Genomic DNA, 21,552 nt, shown 5'->3' with positions numbered 1-21,552 from the left:
ATTGCAAGAAAAGTATTGTTTCTGTTGTAAATAAAAAGACCCGAATTTACTGTATTTTGATGTATATTTATATCAGTCCATTGCACTGAAAAAGTTATATGTGATCTTAACTGCTAAATTTTATGTTTATTAATACACTGATTAAGTAGCACTCAGATTTCAGGGCAAAAAAGATTTACTAAATGCAAAGTAATTTTATTTGTATCTTTTGTTGTTTGTTTTGCAACAACATCCGCTTTTATACAAGGACATATTTCAAGCTTCTACAAAAGTAGGTTTTAAAAAAGCAAAATCTGTTCAAAATCTGAACTTTGATTACGAGTACACTTTAATCACAAATACGAACAAAATAAATTCAAAATTTTAAAGCACTGAAAACCTTAATCTTGGAATGGTTAGCATCAGATTTATAAACACACATTTTTACTATATGGTATGAAAACAAAAAACCTACTATGTTCCAATAACTGCAATGCAAACATCAGCATTTTGTCTGAGTTAATAGGAAACTCAGCTCCCGTCTGCTTTGAACTTTGGCCAAATTACATTTCAAAATGGCTAATGTGGGCTGCTTGCGGCAGTTAATCCCTTATTTGAGATTATCTACTCTGATCAACTAATTCTGCAATGGCTGTCTAACTTCACCACTATTCAGCCTTCCACATGTGGCAGAACAAGCAAATGCCAGAAAAACGTATCAAGTGTAAATTCTCTTTGCTACACGTCACCTTAGTACAGAACTATACTAACCTTCTGCAAACTCCATTCAGGACTGGGCTTCCTGCCAAATGTCTTTCAAAAAAACTGCACTCACTCAAAAAGTTAAGCAGAGTTTTTCTAAGCCTAATGCGACAGAAAAAGGCTGTTCTGGAAAGCAACTGTGTTTTGTTTTCTCATTGATAAATCACATGATTTGCTGCACAATTGCTTCCAAACTTTTGCTTAATAAAAGAGGTTTGCTTACAAGCTTCAAACAGACTCCCCTATTTAGTTTTATGTAACATTTGCTAATACAGTAGTAATGTGCATTTGAGTCACAAAGGTCCTGGCAGATAACTATTAAAACAGGGATGTGGAATCTAATTTTATCTAAATGGGAATGTGTGAGTAAATTCCTCTGTTAGAAAAACCTGCCAGTTTGAGAAGGCTGTACTTCAATAAATCTACCACGATAATTACTTACTGTTCAAATTTTATGTTTCTTTAAAATTGTTCACGTATTATTAAAATATCTTGCCATAAAAAGCGTAATAAAAATTTCATGCAACACTAAATTATCAAACCTATTTAATACAATGTTTTATAATAACAGTAATTCCTCATAACAAGGAATTCATAATGGTCCTATAAAATTACTTTAACTTCTGATAGTAAATTCTAATATTTCTTTTTACCAGACTATTTATCTTATTGGTACCTTCTTATCTTATATGAATACCTGTTCTTTCATACTAGCACTCCTATGCCATAGCTCTAATCATTTTGCCACAAATGATTACTAGGGCTGTGTGCACTTCAGAAACAATTAGGAAGAACTGCTTAGGACCTCACACAAGTACAGCACCTTCAGCAATTCATTAAAAAAGCTTATCTTTTTCCAGCTTATCTCTACTCAAGCCTGAAACATGTTGTGGTTGCTACAAGAACTGCATTAATTTTAATGAGTCCACCCCTTAAAACCATTGGCATTTTTAACGGGCTTATTTGAAACCTGGGAGAGAAAAAGTCATGAGTGCTGTAATGAATAACAGAGAGATAATGTGCCCACACAAAGTCCAAAGCATTTAGTCCAAATCGTTTTTGAAAAGTGCACACAGTATTCATCAGTAGCTTATGTAGAATTCATTACTATATACCAAGCTGCTCAGAAATCTGCACACAGATTCAAGGGAATACAGGTAGCCCTCAACCTAGGGCCACAACTGAGTCCAAAATGTCTGTTTTTAAGTGAGAAACTGAAATTTAGCAATTTTTTAAAAATATTTTATGCTGTGAAATTATCCTGAAGCATTTTATGACATCATTCAAGACATCATAAAACATTTCCTGTGATCAACTCCTGGTGTTTGTGCTATACAGTTTAATATGGGCTACTTGCATCTCTAAATATCTCCTTGAATTTTAAAGAATTTTTCAAGTACATTAGTACCATTATTGAGGGAGGGAGGGAGGGAAGAAGGCAGGCAGGCAGGAAGTCTAATGCTTACAGCCGGCTTCCCACACGGAAATTCAATGGGGAAGCTGACAAGAAGTTGGCAGTCACTTTCACCCCACTGATTTTTTTGACTCTTGTGGTCATTCCAAGAAATATAAGACCCAATGGGTCACAGTTGTCTAGTTATTTATTAAAGTGTATGCTGCCCCTCAACAATTCTGCACTCCTATTAGTTCAGAGTGTGCAAATATACAGTACTTTACTCACAAAAGGATTAATTTTTGTACTAGAGCAACCAATAAGCCCTTCCTCGTAAGATGCAGAATATATAAGAACATATATATCCTCCCAACTATTCTCCAGATAAAGCCTAGTTGGCTTTAATAACATCTCGCAGCTTGTACTGCATATTAGAGTAACACTAAAGATTAGCAGAAGAAACATACAATATACAATCTGACAATGATATTTAAGAATATTTAGATTAAATAAATGTGGGGTTAAATTAAATGGGGTTTACATATGGAAGAAATCAGGTGAAACGAATAGGCCCCTTTCACTGGATTTCCAGTGTATCTCAAAGGATTTCTGAAATAACAGCAGGAAAATATGCATTTCTCTACAGTGTAGCAGAAGATACATTTTCTTTTCCAACTTTTGTATCTCATGTAATAGTTGCTTTAATTTTGTGGATAGTTTCACAGTTCCACAGCATCATGTTTAAGCAGTTTTAGTCCCCTAGAACATTTTCTAGCACCCCTGCCAAACTACAATTTGATTAACTCAAGGCTCTTCCAGAATAGTGTTTGCCTATTTATGTAAGTGTGTTAGAGAGAGAGAGAGAGAGAGAGAGAGAGAGAGAGAGAGAGAGAGAGAGAGAGAGAGAGAGAGAGAGAGAGAGAGAGAGAGAATTGGATATTATCTGCTCTTGCTAAAAGACTTCTTTCTTTGTAAAAGTAGGGTTAAGCTAGATACTGTCTAGTGAAATCATTGCAAAATTCTGTGTGCACTTACTGTAGGCTATATCCCTTGCTCCAGAAAAATTTCCTGAGTCTGACTGAAATAAATGTTGCAAATATACTTTACTCACAAAAGGTCACAGTTCTAAAGAATTAACTTTTTGAGATTTGAAAATTTTAATAGTATTAAATATTCTTAGTGCTCATCTCAGGAGCTATATATCACACAGTACAGGGGTCCCCAACGCCCAGTCCATGGACTGGTACTGGACCGCGGCATGCCAGCAACCGGTGTGCACAAACAAGCAAAGCCCCATCCACGAGATGCAGACAGCAGACAAAACCACGCACTTTCCAGTCCACGGACAAACCTCTCTCCATAGAACTGGTGTCTGGTGCCCAAAAGGTTGGGGACCTCTGATATAGTACATACAAACCGCATCAATTTTATTTAAAATGACTGAAACTCTGAGAATTAATTTGCACCATAAGCATAAAACGTTTGCCTAAAGTTAAAAATGGACTGGATGCTGTTTTAATGCGGTTAGAAACCAAAATATCTAGCCAAAGGTAGGATACCATACTTGTCAGAAAGGTGCAAGTATGTTGGGTGTTTAAATGTTGCTGCAGTAACATTTATTTATAATTACATTCTACGTGATTCTCTGAAAGCAATACCATCTATCCACATTTGGCTGAACTTCAGCTCCATGGATTTTTCTGCAGATCAGAAAAATCAGAGGAACAAAAATGGCATTCTGTGTTTGTTGCAGCTGTATGTAAATACAGTGGGACAAAAAAGTATTTAGTCAGCCACCAATTGTGCACGTTCTCCCACTTAAAAAGATGAGAGAGGCCTGTAATTTTCATCATAGGTATACCTCAACTATGAGAGACAAAATGGGGGGAAAGAATCCAGGAAATCACATTGTAGGATTTCTAACGAATTTATTTGCAAATTATGGTGGAAAATAAATATTTGGTCAATAACAAAAGTTCATCTCAATACTTTGTTATATACCCTTTGCTGGCACAATGACAGAGGTCAAACGTTTTCTGTAGGTCTTCACAAGGTTTGCACACACTGTTGCTGGTATTTTGGCCCATTCCTCCATGCAGATCTCCTCTAGAGCAGTGATGTTTTGGGGCTGTCGCTGGGCAACACGGACTTTCAACTCCCTCCAAAGGTTTTCTATGGGGTTGAGATCTGGAGACTGACTAGGCCACTCCAGGACCTTGAAATGCTTCTTACAAAGCCACTCCTTTGTTGCCCGGGCGGTGTGTTTGGGATCATTGTCATGCTGAAAGACCCAGCCACGTTTCATCTTCAATGCCCTTGCTGATGGAAGGAGGTTTTCACTCAAAATCTCACAAAACATGGCCCCATTCATTCTTTCCTTTACACGGATCAGTCATCCTGGTCCCTTTGCAGAAAAACAGCCCCAAAGCATGATGTTTCCACCCCCATGCTTCACAATAGGTATGGTGTTCTTTGGATGCAACTCAGCATTCTTTCTCCTCCAAACATGACGAGTTGAGTTTTTACCAAAAAGTTCTACTTTGGTTTCATCTGACCATATGACATTCTCCCAATCCTGTTCTGGATCATCCAAATGCTCTCTAGCAAACTTCTAGAGCCTGGGCCTGGACATGTACTGGCTTAAGCAGGGGGACACGTCTGGCACTGCAGGATTTGAGTCCCTGGCGGCGTAGTGTGTTACTGAGGGTAGCCTTTGTTACTTTGGTCCCAGCTCTCTGCAGGTCATTCACTAGGTCCCCCCGTGTGGTTCTGGGATTTTTGCTCACCGTTCTTGTGATCATTTTGACCCCACGGGGTGAGATCTTGCGTGGAGCCCCAGAACAAGGGAGATTATCAGTGGTCTTGTATGTCTTCCATTTTCTAATAATTGCTCCCACAGTTGATTTCTTCACACCAAGCTGCTTGCCTATTGCAAATTCAGTCTCCCCAGCATGGTGCAGGTCTACAGTTTTGTTTCTGGTGTCCTTCGACAGCTCTTTGGTCTTGGCCATAGTGGAGTTTGGAGTGTGACTGTTTGAGGTTGTGGACTGGTGTCTTTTATACTGATAACAAGTTCAACCAGGTGCCATTCATACAGGTAACGAGTGGAGGACAGAGGAGCCTCTTAAAGAAGAAGTTACAGGTCTGTGAGAGCCAGAAATCTTGTTTGTAGGTGACCAAATACTTATTTTACCGAGGAATGTACAAATTAATTCATTAGAAATCCTACAATGTGATTTTCTGGATTCTTTTCCCCCATTTTGTCTCTCATAGTTGAGGTATACCTATGATGAAAATTACAGGCCTCTCTCATCTTTTTAAGTGGGAGAACTTGCACAATTGGTGGCTGACTAAATACTTTTTTGTCCCACTGTAACTTATAAATCCTCCCTAGATGTTTTGATATGTACAAAACCATAGAACACTTCAGTGACAAAGACTAGATATTTCACCAGTAATAACCCAAAATAACCCAATAGCCCAAAACACACACACACACACAAACTCCAACTATGTCAATTCCATAATTCCCCCGTACCCCTTTCCCCGGCTGTATATCTCAGGCTGCCCCCCGGTTCTGACCGCTGTGAGAGAACGGGGATTGTCCCGGGGTTACCCAGCTCTAGTGGCAGAAGAGCTGGTTTTGCAGTCTGGATACTCTCCTTCCATTTTTAAGATCCTCCCATTTATTTATTCGACCTGGGTCTGTTTTGCTGTATTACCCAATTTACCATGGTCTTGAGGTACTCCAGCACGGTCTTACTTGCTCTCAGGGGTTCCCCCCCATCCTGGGAGCGACCTGCCTTACTTTTTAATCTGCCTCTTGATGACGGGTCCGATTGTTGGGACCCTGAGAGATGGCCGGGCAGAAACAGGGGCCTAAGACATAAATTTAACAAGAGGCCCCTGATTATTTTTTTAGCTAAATTTTTTGTAGGGTTAGGGAGGGGGGAGGGTTGTGGTTGGTTGGAGAGGGGGGGTAATCCGCCAACTGCTGTTCTGACCAGGCCTAGGATAGACCGCGTTGAGGGGGAGCTGGGGTCGGTCATCTCTGGAGCTCTGGAGCGGGTCGTGGGATTGCCAATCCCCGGGAGATGAAGCGTCGGAGACGGGGCCTAGAGAGCGTCTGGAGGTCCACCCGATCTGAATCCGACCGATTGCGACTAAGAACCCATATTAGGTCTTATCTCGCTGCGATGAGGGTAGCGAGATCTAACTATTTCGCTGCCCTCATCGCGTCCGCAGATAATCGCCCGGCCGCCCTGTTTAGGGTGACCCGCTCCCTCCTCAACCAGGAGGTCAGTGGGGATCCCTTGCAGGGGCGTGCCGAGGAATTTAGTCAACATCTGTCGGACAAAATCGCTCGGATTCGGACCGGTTTGGACTCCGACTGGGCAGTATCGGACGATCAGGACACGAGTGATCTTGTCGATGTCATCTGGGAGGAGTTCGATCCTGTGACTCCGGAGGAAGTGGACAGGATCATGGGGAGGCTGAGCTCCACCACATGTTTATTGGACCCGTGCCCTTCCTGGCTGGTTTATGCAGCCCGGGAGGGGACACGAGGCTGGTTCCAGGCGGTTATAGCTGCTTCTTTGAGTGAGGGCAGTTTTCCCGCCGCCTTGAAGGAGGCGGTGGTGAGACCTCTCCTCAAGAAGCCTACCTTGGATCCGGCTGTTTTGAATAACTTTCATCCGGTCTCCAACCTTCGCTTCCTTGCGAAGGTTGTCGAGAGTGTGGTGGCGCATCAGCTCCCTCTGGTCCTGGATGAAGCGGATTATCTAGACCCGTACCAATCGGGCTTCAGGCCTGGGTACAGCACGGAGACGGCATTGGTCGCGCTGGTGAATGATCTCTGGAGGGCTCGGGACAGAGGATACTCCTCTGTTCTAGTCCTATTAGACCTCTCAGCGGCTTTCGATACCATCGACCATGGTATCTTGCTGCGGCGTCTCAGGGGATTGGGAGTGGGAGGCACGGTTTTTCAGTGGTTCTCCTCCTATCTCCTGGGACGCTCGCAGTCGGTGTTGACGGGGGGGCAGAGGTCGACCGCGAGGCCTCTCGCTTGTGGAGTCCCTCAGGGGTCGGTCCTCTCGCCCCTTCTGTTCAACATCTATATGAAACCGCTGGGTGAGATCATTCGTGGTTTTGGAGTTGGGTATCATCAGTATGCTGATGATACCCAACTTTTCATTTCGACCCCAAACCACCCCAGTGATGCCCTCGACGTGATGTCCCGGTGCCTGGAGGCGGTCCGGGTCTGGATGGGGAGGAACAGGCTTCGTCTCAACCCCGACAAGACGGAGTGGCTGTGCGTACCGGCATCCCGGGATATTCAGGATATTCCACCCCTCATTATGGGGGGTGAGTCATTACCTCCTGTAGATAGGGCTCGCAACTTGGGAGTCCTCCTAGATTCACAGCTGTCTTTAGAAGACCATATTGTAGCTGTAACTAGGGGGGCGTTCGCCCAGGTTCGCCTGGTGCGCCAGTTGCGGCCCTATCTAGACCGCGATGCCTTGCGCACGGTCACTCATGCGCTCGTGACCTCTCGTCTTGATTACTGCAACGCTCTCTACATGGGGCTACCCTTGAAGACCACTCGGAGGCTCCAGCTGGCACAGAATGCAGCCGCGAGAGTTGTGTCGGGGGTCTCCCGATACTCCCGTGTTACACCTTTGCTCCGCGAGCTGCATTGGTTGCCAGTTGTCTTCCGGGTGAGGTTCAAGGTGTTGGTAATGACCTACAAAGCCCTCCATGGCATGGGTCCAGAATACCTTGGGGAGCACCTGCAGCCGGCGTCAACTTCCCTCCGCCCAGTACGCTCCCACAGAGAGGGCCTCCTCAGGGTGCCGCCGGTCAAAGAATGCCGACTGGTGGCCCCCAGGGGGAGAGCGTTCTCTGTGGGCGCACCGGACTTATGGAATCATCTTCCGGTAGAGCTCCGGATGGCGCCCGACCTCCGCTCCTTCCGGCGCGACCTTAAAACCCATCTTTTTAAGGAAGCGGGCCTGGCCTGATGGGACGGGGTGGGTTTTGTTATTATGACGTTAATTTTAAATCTGTACTATGGCCATTGTTTAATCACGTTTTAATTAATTTTAACTTTTGTAGCTGTTTTTTATGTATTGCCCTGTTAACCGCCCTGAGTCTCTTGAGAGAAGGGCGGTATATAAATTAAATAAATAAAATAAATAAATAAAATAAATAAATAATAGAACTGACAAACTAGATGAATCAACAGTTGTCAAACAATTGAAATAGCTCAAACGTCAGCGTCATGTACTCATTTTGAAGCTAAGGCTGGTTTTGCTCAAGATAATCTCTTGCCTAAGAACATTATACTGCTAAGCTTGTAAGCCGCCCTGAGTCTTCGGAGAAGGGCGGGATATAAATGGAATTAAAATAAAATAAATAAAATTATTGCAGAAGAGGTGGCAAAGCCTGGGATTGGAGTCAAAAGAGGAATCAGCCTAAAGTCTCTACATTCAACCTCTCTTGAATTTTGTTAACCCTTATCAAGTGCCAAAATAGCGCTAACTCCTAGTTGACTAGTGTCTATGGAGATTCTCAATCATCCAAAAGAAGCTTCTTGGATGAGAAGCAAAACGTTTTCAAGGAAAAACCAAGGAAGTCCAGTTGCCTTCTGAAAATCACATTTGGGTCCTTAGTTCACTAGATTCCCGTGCATGGGCATGAACAAAAAATCAGCTTAACTGAACGGTGTGGCCCTGATCTTTATACAACTAGAATTGAAAAAGCTTAATTACAGAATAATCTCGAAATAGGATTCTAGTTTATTCTGAAAAGGGTATACTACTCAATAACCAAATGTAGGCAGTGTGGCATGGAGGAAGCAGGACTCAGATAAACAAGAAATCATAAAAATAAAAGACATCTGCTGAATCCTGAAAGGGACATGAGAGCCACAGTTTCCTTTTCAGTATGTGTACATAATATATTCAGTCTGAAAATAAATCAGATTTGATATTAGCTCTCAGGTATAATTCCACCATCACTACCACCAATTCTGTTACGCTGTCTTACTGTGGCAGGCGTGTTTGTTCTTAGGAGGGATGCATGAAGGACAGCAGAAGTGCATGCCAAGAATACAAAATCCCAGCAAGGTCACCCCATGGCATGACAGTCATTCTAGCTGCCAGCTGGCACCCATACTGGGAAACGCAGAAATCTGCTGGAGACAGATGTTCACTTTTCCATAATTTCATGTGGTTTTAACTGGAAGAAGAAACATCAATAACCTGGATATGCTGATGACAAAACTCTTGACTGCTTCGTATCAGGAGTTTCCTATCAGGGATATCTATTGTTAGTTACTACTGGTAGGAGAGGTTACAATGGGAGGACAGAATAATGGGATAAGGAAAAAGCTTGAAAAAAGTACAAGAGAAGGACCTAAACTAGGGAGGTCCTGGTATTAATAGAAAGCAGGATAGAAAAATAGGGAGAAGAGTATACTTCAGGAAAATAAATAGCTAAAGAGAATTAGATGAAGACATAGTTATAATAAACATTTTACCCACTGTCAATCTTTATGATACCGGTATTTATGCTTTCTGTTATAGTGAAACTTTGCTTCAATGGCTCAGTAAAAAGGAAGTTGTGTCCAGGTTTCCCAATTCTCCATTAAATTGAGAAATACCTCATCTGTGATGATTTCATTACAAAATGGCATTTACATAATTGTATAATAATGTCATTACATCTATTATTTAAAGTAAATACAATGGAATTTTGTGCATTGCATTCAAAAACTAAAATTGCACTGTACTATAAATTTGTTCTGTGACTACATTCTAAAAGCAATATCCATGGTACAATGACTTTACCAAACCATAAATCTAATCTAATTGACTGCACAGATCTTTTTTTTATTAAAATTAATTACATTATCTTATATATGATCTATAAGTTTCCAATATTTGGGATTACATTTATCAAATAAGTTTTTTACTTTCTTTGACAAATCAATTTTTTTATAAATATAGGATCACTCAAAATTATACAGTTAATTTTTTTAAATACATTTTTGACTTACGATGGCAATGGACCCAGAAATTTTGGTCGTTAAGTTGTTGAGGTTGTAGATCAGTGCACTATGTTACTGGACACGATGTTACAACTATTTTTATAATGGTCATTTAAAGGGATCACCATGGTCACTAAGGGAATCAAGTGGTCATTAAATGATTCTAGCATTTCCAATGGGTGTTTTTTGCACTTTTATGCTGGAAAATGGCAAAAAATCCTGCAAACTGCAGTCATATGACCATGGGATGCTGCAACAGATTGTAAATGCATACCGGCTGCCAGGTGTTCAAAATGTGATCACTTGACCACAGTTTTTGTGTGCGTGTGCAAGTCGTAACATTGAGGATGGGTCATAAATAGCATTTTTGAATTTCATAGTAATTGGACTTAACTGGTTGTTAAGTGACCAGTTGGAAACTGTGGACTACCTACATGAGATATTATTGGAAGAAATGAACCCAGTAAATTCATGTGAATTATAATGTTCCTATTAATAATCTATCTTTAAAACAAGCAATTGACATATAAAACTGGTAAATTCAAAAATGAACATAAAATTCTAAGACATTTGGGGAAGAAACTTCTACTCACTGGAACAGCCTCTGGAGATCTGTATGGCACCCTCCCTCTCTAATATTTAGGAAAACTGTGAAAATTTAACATTTCAAAATTTTACACTATTATAATTGGGGAGCCCAATTTATGTAAATTACAATAGGGTTTTCATTTTTTTTTACTGTTTATTACTCGTTTCATGGGAGACAGCTAGATATCTGTTCAATGTGTGATAGTATAAATATAAAGTAAGTATATAAACTCAGTTTGGGAAGTGCAGATTTCTCTTTTATTCTGCTTGCTTTTCCAATTAGCAGCTTATGGAAGACATTTAAATCTGAATATTATTTGAACTAAATTTTAACTGACAATAAGTGGAACGAACCATTTCTGGTTTGGAAAGACTGAAATGAAAGAAATGGCTAACAATGTGTGTAGGTGCACGTGGTGGTCCGCATGTCTGTTCAGTTCTAGAGAAAATAATATGCTCAAATAACAGCAATTGTGTTCTTTCCATGTCAACCATCTCACCACGTCCAAAATGATACAAAGGGCAGAGAAGAGAGAAAGCTCAAAGCGCATGACTGAAGAGAAGGCTGGTTCCCGTTCCAAGATCACTCTGCCTGAATAATGCTAGCAGCAACCTACTTTAAGCTGTCATGCTGAGAAGGGGGAACTGTGAAGTCTAAATACTTCCAGCTTTTCCTAAGGTGCACTTACACAAATCACATACATTATTCTTCACGCTACTTCACATGAGCACACTGTAAATGAACTGACAGTCAAATATCATCATACTGTGAAAACCTGGACGACAGTGATGACATTGCCCATAACTGGAAAAAGAGCTAGAGCTGCTAATAGACGTAAATAGGTAGCAACCGGTCTACTACGTATAAAATATTATGTCACGAATGAAGGCGAATATTTGTGTCCGAGGATAAAGTTGCAGCATCCTATCTGGGTCGGTCACTGGGACCAGGGTTGTTGTTTTTTTGTCTTCCAAACTTTTGGATTCGTGCTGGAGCCCATCCTCAGGGAACTCCTTTATGTCTTCGCTACAGAGATATTACAGAGTAGCTTCTTGCGGTATATTACAACACCTATCATGACACCATTAACAAATTAATTTAGATCCATTATATGTCTTTTAATTGTTCTACAAAACATGTATGCTGCATCTTTTCTTTGAAATATAGTACTGTTGATGAGATCTTAAATAATAGGTGATGAAGTCCTGGAGGCTGCAGAGACAATAAAACAATATAGAAATGTGTTCTGCGCAGGGCTGTGCAATCCATTTTAGGGTGATCACCCAAATCAACTTTTGTTGAATGGTTAGGGCGGCTGCATTGTTTGAAAGACTTGTCCTGCTATTTGGGAAATAGCTTCTAGGTTTGGCTGTGTAGTCACTTCATTTCATGGAAGGACATGTTTTTCCCCCAACTACCTCTGTGATTGTCATAGACCAGGGCTTTTCAACCAGTGGTACGGGTACCACCTGTGGTACATTGGCACCTGGTAGGTGGTACACAACCATCTTCAAAAAGTGGTAGCGGGGGAGGGGAATGAGCTGAACCGGTGGCAGCACCGCACAAGCCTGAGCGAGAGATGGCTGGACTTGCAGGGCTGTCAGGGCTCAGCGGAAGTGTCAGGATCAGCGCCAGGCTCCAGCTGGAGCTCGGCGCTGATCCTGGCGCTTCTGAGCCCAGAAGAAGTGCCGATCAGCTGGAATGTTGCAGCATCCCCAGGGTCTTGTGATTTACATTCAGATGCTTGGCAACTGATTCATATTTATGACGGTCACAGTATCCCAGGGTCATGTGAACTGACCAAAACTTGCTGCAATCACCCAGCAGACAGGGGGGGGGAATAAAAACCAACCCAACCCTACTCCCAATCCTCAACAGAAATGCTCACAACAATGAAAACCTTGGACAGGAGGAAGAGCGCTGCCGGGCGGGCAGGCAGGTGTCTTGCTCGGCTGTGGCTTGGGGGGCACTTTTTTTCAGTGCCATTGTAACTTTGAACAGTCACTAAGCGAACTGTTGTAAATGGAGGACAACCTGTACTTCATCACTTTTTTCCTTTCAGAAAGTGAAGATTTTTTGCTGGAAACAGGCAAAAAATATTGCAAATCTCAGTCATGTGATCAGAGGGCCAGTAGGCATCAAGAGCAAATATCAATAACAGATACTTCTTCAGGCAATGGATAAAGACCAGTGGAGTTTTGAAGAAAGATGACTTAGATGTAGGAGTTAGCAAAAACAATCTGTGTTATAACATAAAATGAACCTTTTATGATGTGCCTCATATTTTTTTTATCCTAACCCCAACTATTCTATTAAAATACTGTAATTATTTTGGAAGCAGCTTTGTTTCATTTACTGTGTATACAGCCTTGTGAAAAACTTTATAGAAAAGAAGTATGTGAAATAAATTGGGTTTGTTAACAAGAATAATTCAACAGATCATACACTAGAATAAAGTTGTTTTTTTTTAAAAAAACCCATTCAATACTGCATGCATTTACAAACAACCATTTTTATATACTGATGTTATTGTAAATTCTTTGGGAGTGTTCTTTTTAAATAATCAAACATACAATTTTTAACAAACAAGCCAATAAGCATACAATCATACTGTAAAAAGTGGTCAGGGCTAAAATTGTTAGGTGTTCTCAATTTTATAAAGGAATTGGAAGATTACTCATTTTAAAACTGTGCCTATTTCAGAGCTTGTATAATAGTTTTTATTTTTTTCTGTCAAAATTATGGAGACTGTGGAAACTATGCTGCTGATTTTTAGCAATTTTCTGACATTCAACAGTGCAACAAAGAGAATTCTAAGAGGTACAAAAAGTTATTTGTTCTTTCTGCAAATTTCCTTTGACAATTAATATAATTTGAGAGAGTACGAGTGATAACAATACCACTACCATTATTAATTTTCCAGTTAAAATATGGAGTGTGTGGGTTAGAGGTGAATTATATACTGAAGTTTTTGTATTTATTGCAATTTTTATGCAAGTGTTTCCTGAGTCCTGAAAATTATTTCAAAGGCTTCCCTAGGCTAAAAAGGTTGAAAAAGGCTAGACTAGAAGGCTCAACTTCAGCAGACTCATTCAGTAAAACAAGCCCCCTTTCCAGCAACTCTGCAATGTAATCTTAAAAGGAGAGTATAAATTCTATTATCAGATACTGCAGCAGATTAGCTGCTATGACCTTTAAGACAGGGGTGGGGAACGATGGCCCCTTTATGACTTGTGGACTTCAACTCCCAGAATTCCATGCTGGCTCAGGAATTCTGGGAGTTGAAGTTCACAAATCATAAAGGGGCCATTGTTCCCCACCCCTGCTTTAAGAGATGATACCTAAAGTGGTCTTAAAGTAAAGCTTTAGGCAAGCAACAGGTTAACAACCCTTGCTGAAACTGAACCTTTGGAAACTCAAAGATGTTTCCCCCTTGCCTTCCATCCATTCAGAAATCACTCATTATCCTATGCATATTAGTAACTCTGGGCTTGAGGCCAATTCGTTATGTCAGTCCTCTCATGACATTACAGTATAACCTACTCCTGAAATGAAAATTTCAAACAAGGCGACAGTGTATTTTCCCCCATCAATTCCCATCAAACCAATATAATTTTATATATTTCTATCTTTTCTCATTAGAGAACTACCGTATTTTTCGGACCATAAGACGCACCCAGTTTTTAGAGCAGGAAAACAAGAAAAAAAAATTCTTTCTCCTTCTCTCTCCCTCCCTCTCTTTCTCTCTCTCTCTCTCTCTCCCTCCCTCTCCCATTGTCCCTTCCTTCCTTCCTTCCTTCCTTCCTTCCTTCCTTCCTTCCTTCCTTCCTTCCTTCCCTCCCTCCCTCTTTGTCCTTCCCTCTCTGCATTAGAGCAGTACCCGCGGAGGCGGCCCTGCAGCCCGGCTTTCTCTTGCAGAAAGCAAGCTGAAATGGAGTGAGGGAGATTGCCAGAAATGCGAATCGGCCGATCTCGCGCTCCTGCAAACTCCCTCGCTTGGTTTCAGCTTCCCTTGCTACAAGAGAAAGCAGGCTGAAACAAGGCAGATTGCAGCAGCGCGAGATCAGCCGATTCGCATTCCTGGCAATCTCCCTCACTCCGTTTCAGCCTGCTTTCTCTTGTAGCAAGGGAAGCTGAAACCGAGCGAGGGAGAGTGCAGGAGCGTGAGATCGGCATTTCTCAGCACGTGCCGATCCGTGCTCCACTTGCAGAGGTTGGGGCTGGCCATACGGATCACCTTCGGACCATAAGACGCACCCTCGTTTCCCCCCCCCACTTTTGGGGGAAAAAAGTGCGTCTTATGGTCCGAAAAATACGGTACTTCAACTGCTACATGCTATATTTCTTCCCCTTCTGCAACATTTGATGGTAAATTATACCTTTATCTTAAGCATACCCATAGTCCTTTCAATATTAAATGTTCTCTTCCATTATTCTCAAAAGAATATGAGGAGCATGGCATAGAGAGGAGAATGTTATTTAATTATTGATACAATACTAAGTCTTTCTCAAATGATTTTTATGATTATTAAGAAACACTTCAAAAGGAAATGCAGTTTTCGCTTAAAAAAGGAATTTTGTTTAACCTTTTACATTAGTCTTTATATGATGTAGTTAAGTCCTATGTGATAAAACTCTGATAGTCTTTTTGAGACAGTGCTACCCAGATTTATTTGGTAGAATATGTTAAACAGACTTTAATATTAGTTAATTGGAAAAGGAATAAATTTTGAATTAGAGAAAGGCTTATTTCTTTATTTAAACAATTTATAAGGCTTCCCATCTACCAAAAGTGGGAAACGTATAAGGGTTAAAATCACCACCATAACAGTTAAGAAAAACCAAATCCCAGACAAAACAAAAACAATCTAACTCATAAAGAATATATAACCATATTCAACAGCAAAGCTCTCCTAATTACCCAGTCCAAATATTTGGGGCAATAAGTTCTTTAATGCCTTACAGAAGGCTAAGAGGTTCAAAATAAACATCAGAGGATGCTGTTGCATAGGGAAGGTGGCTGCCACAGATAAGACATGATTTGAGAATCCAACAAAATGACATTTTTGATCCCATATTAGGTCCTCAACGTTTCCAGCTTTGCAGACTGGTGGTGGTGGTGGGCAGAGATGGTTTTGCGCGAGAAGGCAAGTGTGTGTGCAGCTCCATTTGTTTGAGTGGTGTGCACACACACCTGTCGCACACTTAAATGGAGTGTGCGTACATGCTCGCCAGCTGCTTCCACGGCGCGGTTGCAAACCCCTCATGGCCCACTAGTGGGCCGTGGTCCACAGGTTGGGGACCCCTGGTTTAATAGAATGAACCCAGAGTATACCTTACTTGCTAGATCTGATGGGATGAGCAGAGAAAATAAGTGGTCTCACAAATAGCCTGGCCCCAAGCCATGTAGAGCAGATATGTCAAATTTGCGACGTCATGTGACGTCGTGCGACGTATCGGAGCTTTTTCTCCACTGCCGGCAATGAGTAGGTGTGGTTTCCTGATGACGCATCCGGCCCACAGGCTGGCAGTTTGACACACCTGATGTAGAGCTTTAAAGGTAACAACCAGCACTTTGAATTGTGCTTAGAAGCCCACTGGGAGCCAGTGCAGCTCGCAGCAGTGGTATTATATGGACTACCAAGAAACACCAAAAATAGGATTGAGCTGAAGCTTCTCTCCCATCTAACCTCCTCCACTTCCCCAGCCTCCAGATATGGGGAAAGAACCTCAATGGCATCAACTGTTGGTCCAGGCAGAGATGTATAACTGAATATCATCAGCATACACCATGCCAAAAGATAATCTCACCCAGCAGCTTAATGTGGATATTAAATGACAGCAGGGAGAATAGAATCTGGTGGCATCTTACAAGGCAGGGCCTCCAGTTCAATCTCCCCTCGTCAACCAGACCCAGAGGAAGGAGGAGAACCAACTTAATATCATTCTCCCCCCACTCCTAATCCCCTAAATTGGCCCCAAAAGATGCAGTAATAAATGGGATCAAAGGCCATGGAGGGATCAAGGGGGATTATATTGTGAATTTGGGCTGCAGCCCAACTTCACAATACTTATTCTGATCTTGTGCTAAAGTGCAGATAGATGAGTATTCATATCTTTTCTTTAATGCAGACATGTGTCTCAATCTTATACTGAAGAAAGTGTATCTTTTCCCTTTCAATGGGGTTTGATCCCACATTAGATTTCTTCATGATTTAAATATTCTATAAATTACTGTGTTATATAAGCTATCTGCTGAATGGCGAGAAACAAATATTGGGGAGAAACAGAATTCATGAGATGAGATGTACTAATGCTGAGAAAAAATCCTTGGCATTAATAGGTGATGATGGATAGGGTCATCTTCAATAAAGAAGGACAAAATATAGAAGAAAATATGAGGTCCTGGTCATTTCACTAGAGACAAAATTTTGACCTTTTCTGCTTTACATTTGAACAATACAAGGTTCTGTAAAACTGCAGGTGCATTTACATTCGTTTCACAGTTGCAATTTTAATCTACATAATATCACAGTGCAATAGTATCCACTAAAAGTCTTACTGACAACATATAGTCAAGCAGAAGTCAATTTTATTTGATACAGTTATATTGAAATTAGTATAAAAATAGTTTCTAAAACTTGTGCTTTAAGTAGTATCTGAAATACTAGATTCCCCATCAGCTGTGATTTAATTGCCAAAATAATATTGGTTGTTCCTCCTTTTCTTCACAGCAAGGAATCTCAGCCTATCTGTCTTGTGCCAGGCAGGCACAAGTTGTGGCTGACTACTAACAAAAGGCCTGAGTTAATTACTGTGTATAGTTTAACAAATTACCATTAAAACTTGAGTCGGTTCCATATAAATGCTTATCCAGCCCTCAAACAGCAGTTCACCAACTCCAGATTCCAGCAATGGGATTTAATCTCTAGTTCTAGCAATGGCTGATTTAATTTCTTCTTGGCAGAGCTGTATGAAATTGTATCACCGCTACACAAAGTACCCTGGCATTTCCCCAGGAGCATTTTGCACTTCAGCTTCAGTGTAGGAAGTGTTTCAGTAAGTCACTTTAACCAATTACTTTGCTACTGAAATAGTACATCGTTTAATGACGTTTTGCCAATTGGGTAGCCATTCCAATAAAATAAGTAAACAAGGCCTGGAACTCTGTGTCCATTACATATTAAACAAAGTGAAAAATTCTTAGGCCGTATTTGTAAGGCTGGTTCAGGTTTCACCTGCTGTCAAGTTATGTATGTTTGTAAAACATATATTACAAAGAGTTGCTTTTGTGACAGGTTATTATAAAAGCAATGCTTCCTTTAAAGTACTGGTGCCTCTGCATGATCTTTCTCCTGGTGTGCATAAACTAGTATTTAGCAGTGGCTGATAAAATGCTGTGGTTATTGGGTTTTATTGTATAATCTGTAATTAACAGTATTGCTGAACAACTGTTTGTGCTGGTACATCTTATTATCTTCTTGCTTTTAACACTGGTTTCTGGGACTCAAATTTTACTTGAATCTTTCAGTGGCTTCATCTAGAAGGGGGGGGAGGAATTATGGCCCCTTTATGATTAGTGGGAGTTGAAGTCCACAGGTCATAAAAGGGCCATGGTTCCCCACCCCTGATCTAGAAATTGAAAGAATGTTAAAGATGCTCCTAAAGAAGGGTCTCCAAAGTGGATATGACTAAAAAGGTAAAGGTAAAGGTTCCCCTGCACATGCGTGCTAGTCGTTTCCGACTCTAGGGGCCGGTGCTCATCTCCGTTTCAAAGCCGAAAAGCCAGCGCTTGTCCGAGGACGTCTCCGTGGTCATGTGTCACTATTAAATCATAATGTTTGCAGAAGGGCAATAAAATTTATTCTGCTACTGGGAATAATTCTTACAACAGGAGAACTGTTTGTATAAATACTTGAACAAAGAAAATGAATGATATAAATAGCCAGAAAGACACATACATACATGAAATCCCATTATACGCTAAATTAATATCTTGGGGCATTAGATTTGATATGATATAAAAAATAGGAAGAAAAATGGGGAAACAATGGAGAGGAGGAAAAAAAGGATGACCAAATAAGGGAACTGGAACTTTAAATGGAAAGGCTAGAAAAAGAAAGAAGAAAACATGGTTGGTAGAAGGAAGGCTGAAAACCATTAACAGGGAAAATCTTCACAGCTTTTACTTCTGATAAATACCTTTCTGGTTTAATCTTTTCAAGTGCAGCAATTCTATAAAGAAGCTCACAATGTGCTCAAAACATATTAAATGGCACAACGTTGGGAACTCCCATTCTAATAAAAAATAAGGAATTTTAAAGTAGATGTCAATTTCTTCCCATATTCTCAATTTTCTAATGAGAAGTTTTCACAATCTGATTACAAAATCTAAGCAGCAGTAAACAACTCTGACACACATTTTGAGAATTTTGTTTAGAGCTTTTATACACTATATTTTAAGGAAAACTCAATTCTTATTGTTTTCTTTTTGTCTTTTTGAGAAACATTTCTGTGGTTAGTGCAGCCTACAGCCTTAGAATTTCTTCAGCCCAAATGATTCCACTCAACTTTTTCAGCTCAACCAGAACAGTTAAGTGCTGCCATCTAGCTGAGCCTCACTAGGTCATTTTTAAACAGCAGAACATAAACCACAAATCAAAAGATAAAGTTGAAATGACAACTGAGTATTCCTCTTATCCAGATATGATTACTTTTGATAACTGAGTGCATATCAATCCTATATATAGGATTTTTTAGTGTTAATTCCTTGCAGACAAGGATGTTCTCTATAGAATCCCCCCAAGACAAGGTTTGAACATACTGTATAGTGGAAAAGGCATTCAAACGTACATTTTAACCAAGTAGTATTTGCACAACTGGTTTAAATTACCAAAAACAGCCTCCATCCTGATAGCACATAATAGTAGTTATAAGGTCAAAATCCAAGCCTGATTTATAATAATAATAATAAAAAAGAATTAACATTCCTAGTTTAAATATGCAAAGGCTGGATAATATAGTGTTATACTTATTGTGCTAACATTATTTTCCTAAACATTAAAAATGTCCAGTTAGTTCTTATAATTTAATATATAATGAATTATTCATATTTTTATATATTTACATAATGCAAATGCACCATCAGCTTTTAAGATAATAAACAAGGATAATTAAAAGTTGTGAAGCTTAATCTTCAAACCCTGACAATTAAAAAAACGGTTCAGTACTTACCATAATGTGATTGAAATGCCTGTGGTTTTACGACCTGATTACAGTGGTTACACATAACCAAATAGAAATCATCATGAGCTGGGCAAAGACCAAATATTGGCATATCTAAAATAAAAAGGACAAAAATATATCTCACTGCTAATCAGAATCAGCATACAATTTATGTAAAAGTAATATTTGATGTTATCATAATTGAAACCCTGATATCGTATTTCAAAGGCAGCAGAGGGGCAAAGGCCCAAAGGGAGAAAGTGAGCATGGAGTTATTCAACTATTTATATTTATAGAAGCATTTCTAAGTCATCTTGCGCCTCAGAAAAACTCCCTGTGATTTCCAATTTAAAACACAATACTTTAACAAGATAAGATACTGCATACAGGAGAGTTAAGAATAGGGAAAAATATTTAAAAACCAAGACTGGAGATAAAATGTTTAAAATATTTTGAAAATTATTCAGCAGAACCACACAAAACACATTAAACGATTTCCTAGAACTAAACATGAATATGTCAAATTAACATATTTACTATAACATAGTTTTTTCTCCCAGTTGGATCCAGAAAGTTTCTGTCCTAAGTCTCTTTACTCCCGTATTCTGAATGGTGAGAAATATAGAATGACCTCCAAAGACGATTATCAGCCAAATGAGCTTCATATAAGACTTTCTCATATTTTTACCAAATGTATTATGTTTTCTTCTTCACCATAAATAAGATATTTATTATTACTTTGCCATAATTCACACATAACTGAACAAGGAACAAATTTATACTATGTTAAACCAAACTCTGTTAAGCCTGGGCAGAGTAATTAATAACTAGTACAAAAATAGCATACTGAAGCTATACTGAAGGTTGACCAGTTAGTTTGTGATTCAGCTTGCAGATATGTAGGAAATTAATTAGAATATTTATTAAAATTATATGCCGCCCACTTCACTATCCATTTATGAATCTATAAAACACCTGTTTGTAACAATGGATATTCTGGGCTTGCTTCCGAGCACAAGCAGAGGAATTAGCTTTTAGTATGATTGAACAGCATATTATAACTAAACCATCTAATGTCTCAGAAGTATATTTCTTGTTAGACAAAGTGAGAGAAAGTGAATAAGAAAATGCATGTAAACAAAAACAAAATAAAAAAATTCCATACTTCATTAACATCCTATTTAGCATTTTTGTTGTTGTTGTTATTGTTGTTGTTGTTATTATTATTATTATTATTATTATTATTATTATTATTATTATTATTATTAACATTAAATACTATTTAGTGTTTTAAGAGATTTTCTTATTTGTCACATGACTAAGGTAATATGCTATCTAAAATCTTTGGGATAGAGATTCCAAGCTACATTTTACGAAAGGGGTTTCTCATGAGACAGACCCTTTGAGAGTTTAGCAAAACTCAGGGACCCCCTTCTCAGAGAAATGTAACTATACTTATAAAATACATTATATATATATATATATATATATATATATATATATATATATATATATATATATATATATATATATATATATATATATATATATATA

The 21,552-nt window shown here is 39.6% G+C and overlaps 1 protein-coding gene across 2 annotated transcripts in view; it reads right to left on the bottom strand.

The window, feature by feature from the left end:
* ATXN7 (ataxin 7) overlaps nt 1-21,552 on the bottom strand; it is a 75,114-nt gene that overhangs the window by 21,399 nt on the left and 32,163 nt on the right. For both annotated transcript variants that reach the window (XM_083355978.1, XM_083355979.1), the window contains one exon: nt 20,008-20,112. In XM_083355978.1, coding sequence (XP_083212104.1) covers nt 20,008-20,112 — 105 coding nt within the window. The remainder of the gene's footprint in view (nt 1-20,007; nt 20,113-21,552) is intronic.

Source organism: Vipera ursinii, assembly GCF_947247035.1.
Source record: "Vipera ursinii genome assembly, chromosome: 2".
Classification (NCBI taxonomy): Eukaryota; Metazoa; Chordata; class Lepidosauria; order Squamata; family Viperidae; genus Vipera; species Vipera ursinii.
This window is presented reverse-complemented; position numbering and strand designations above follow the sequence as displayed.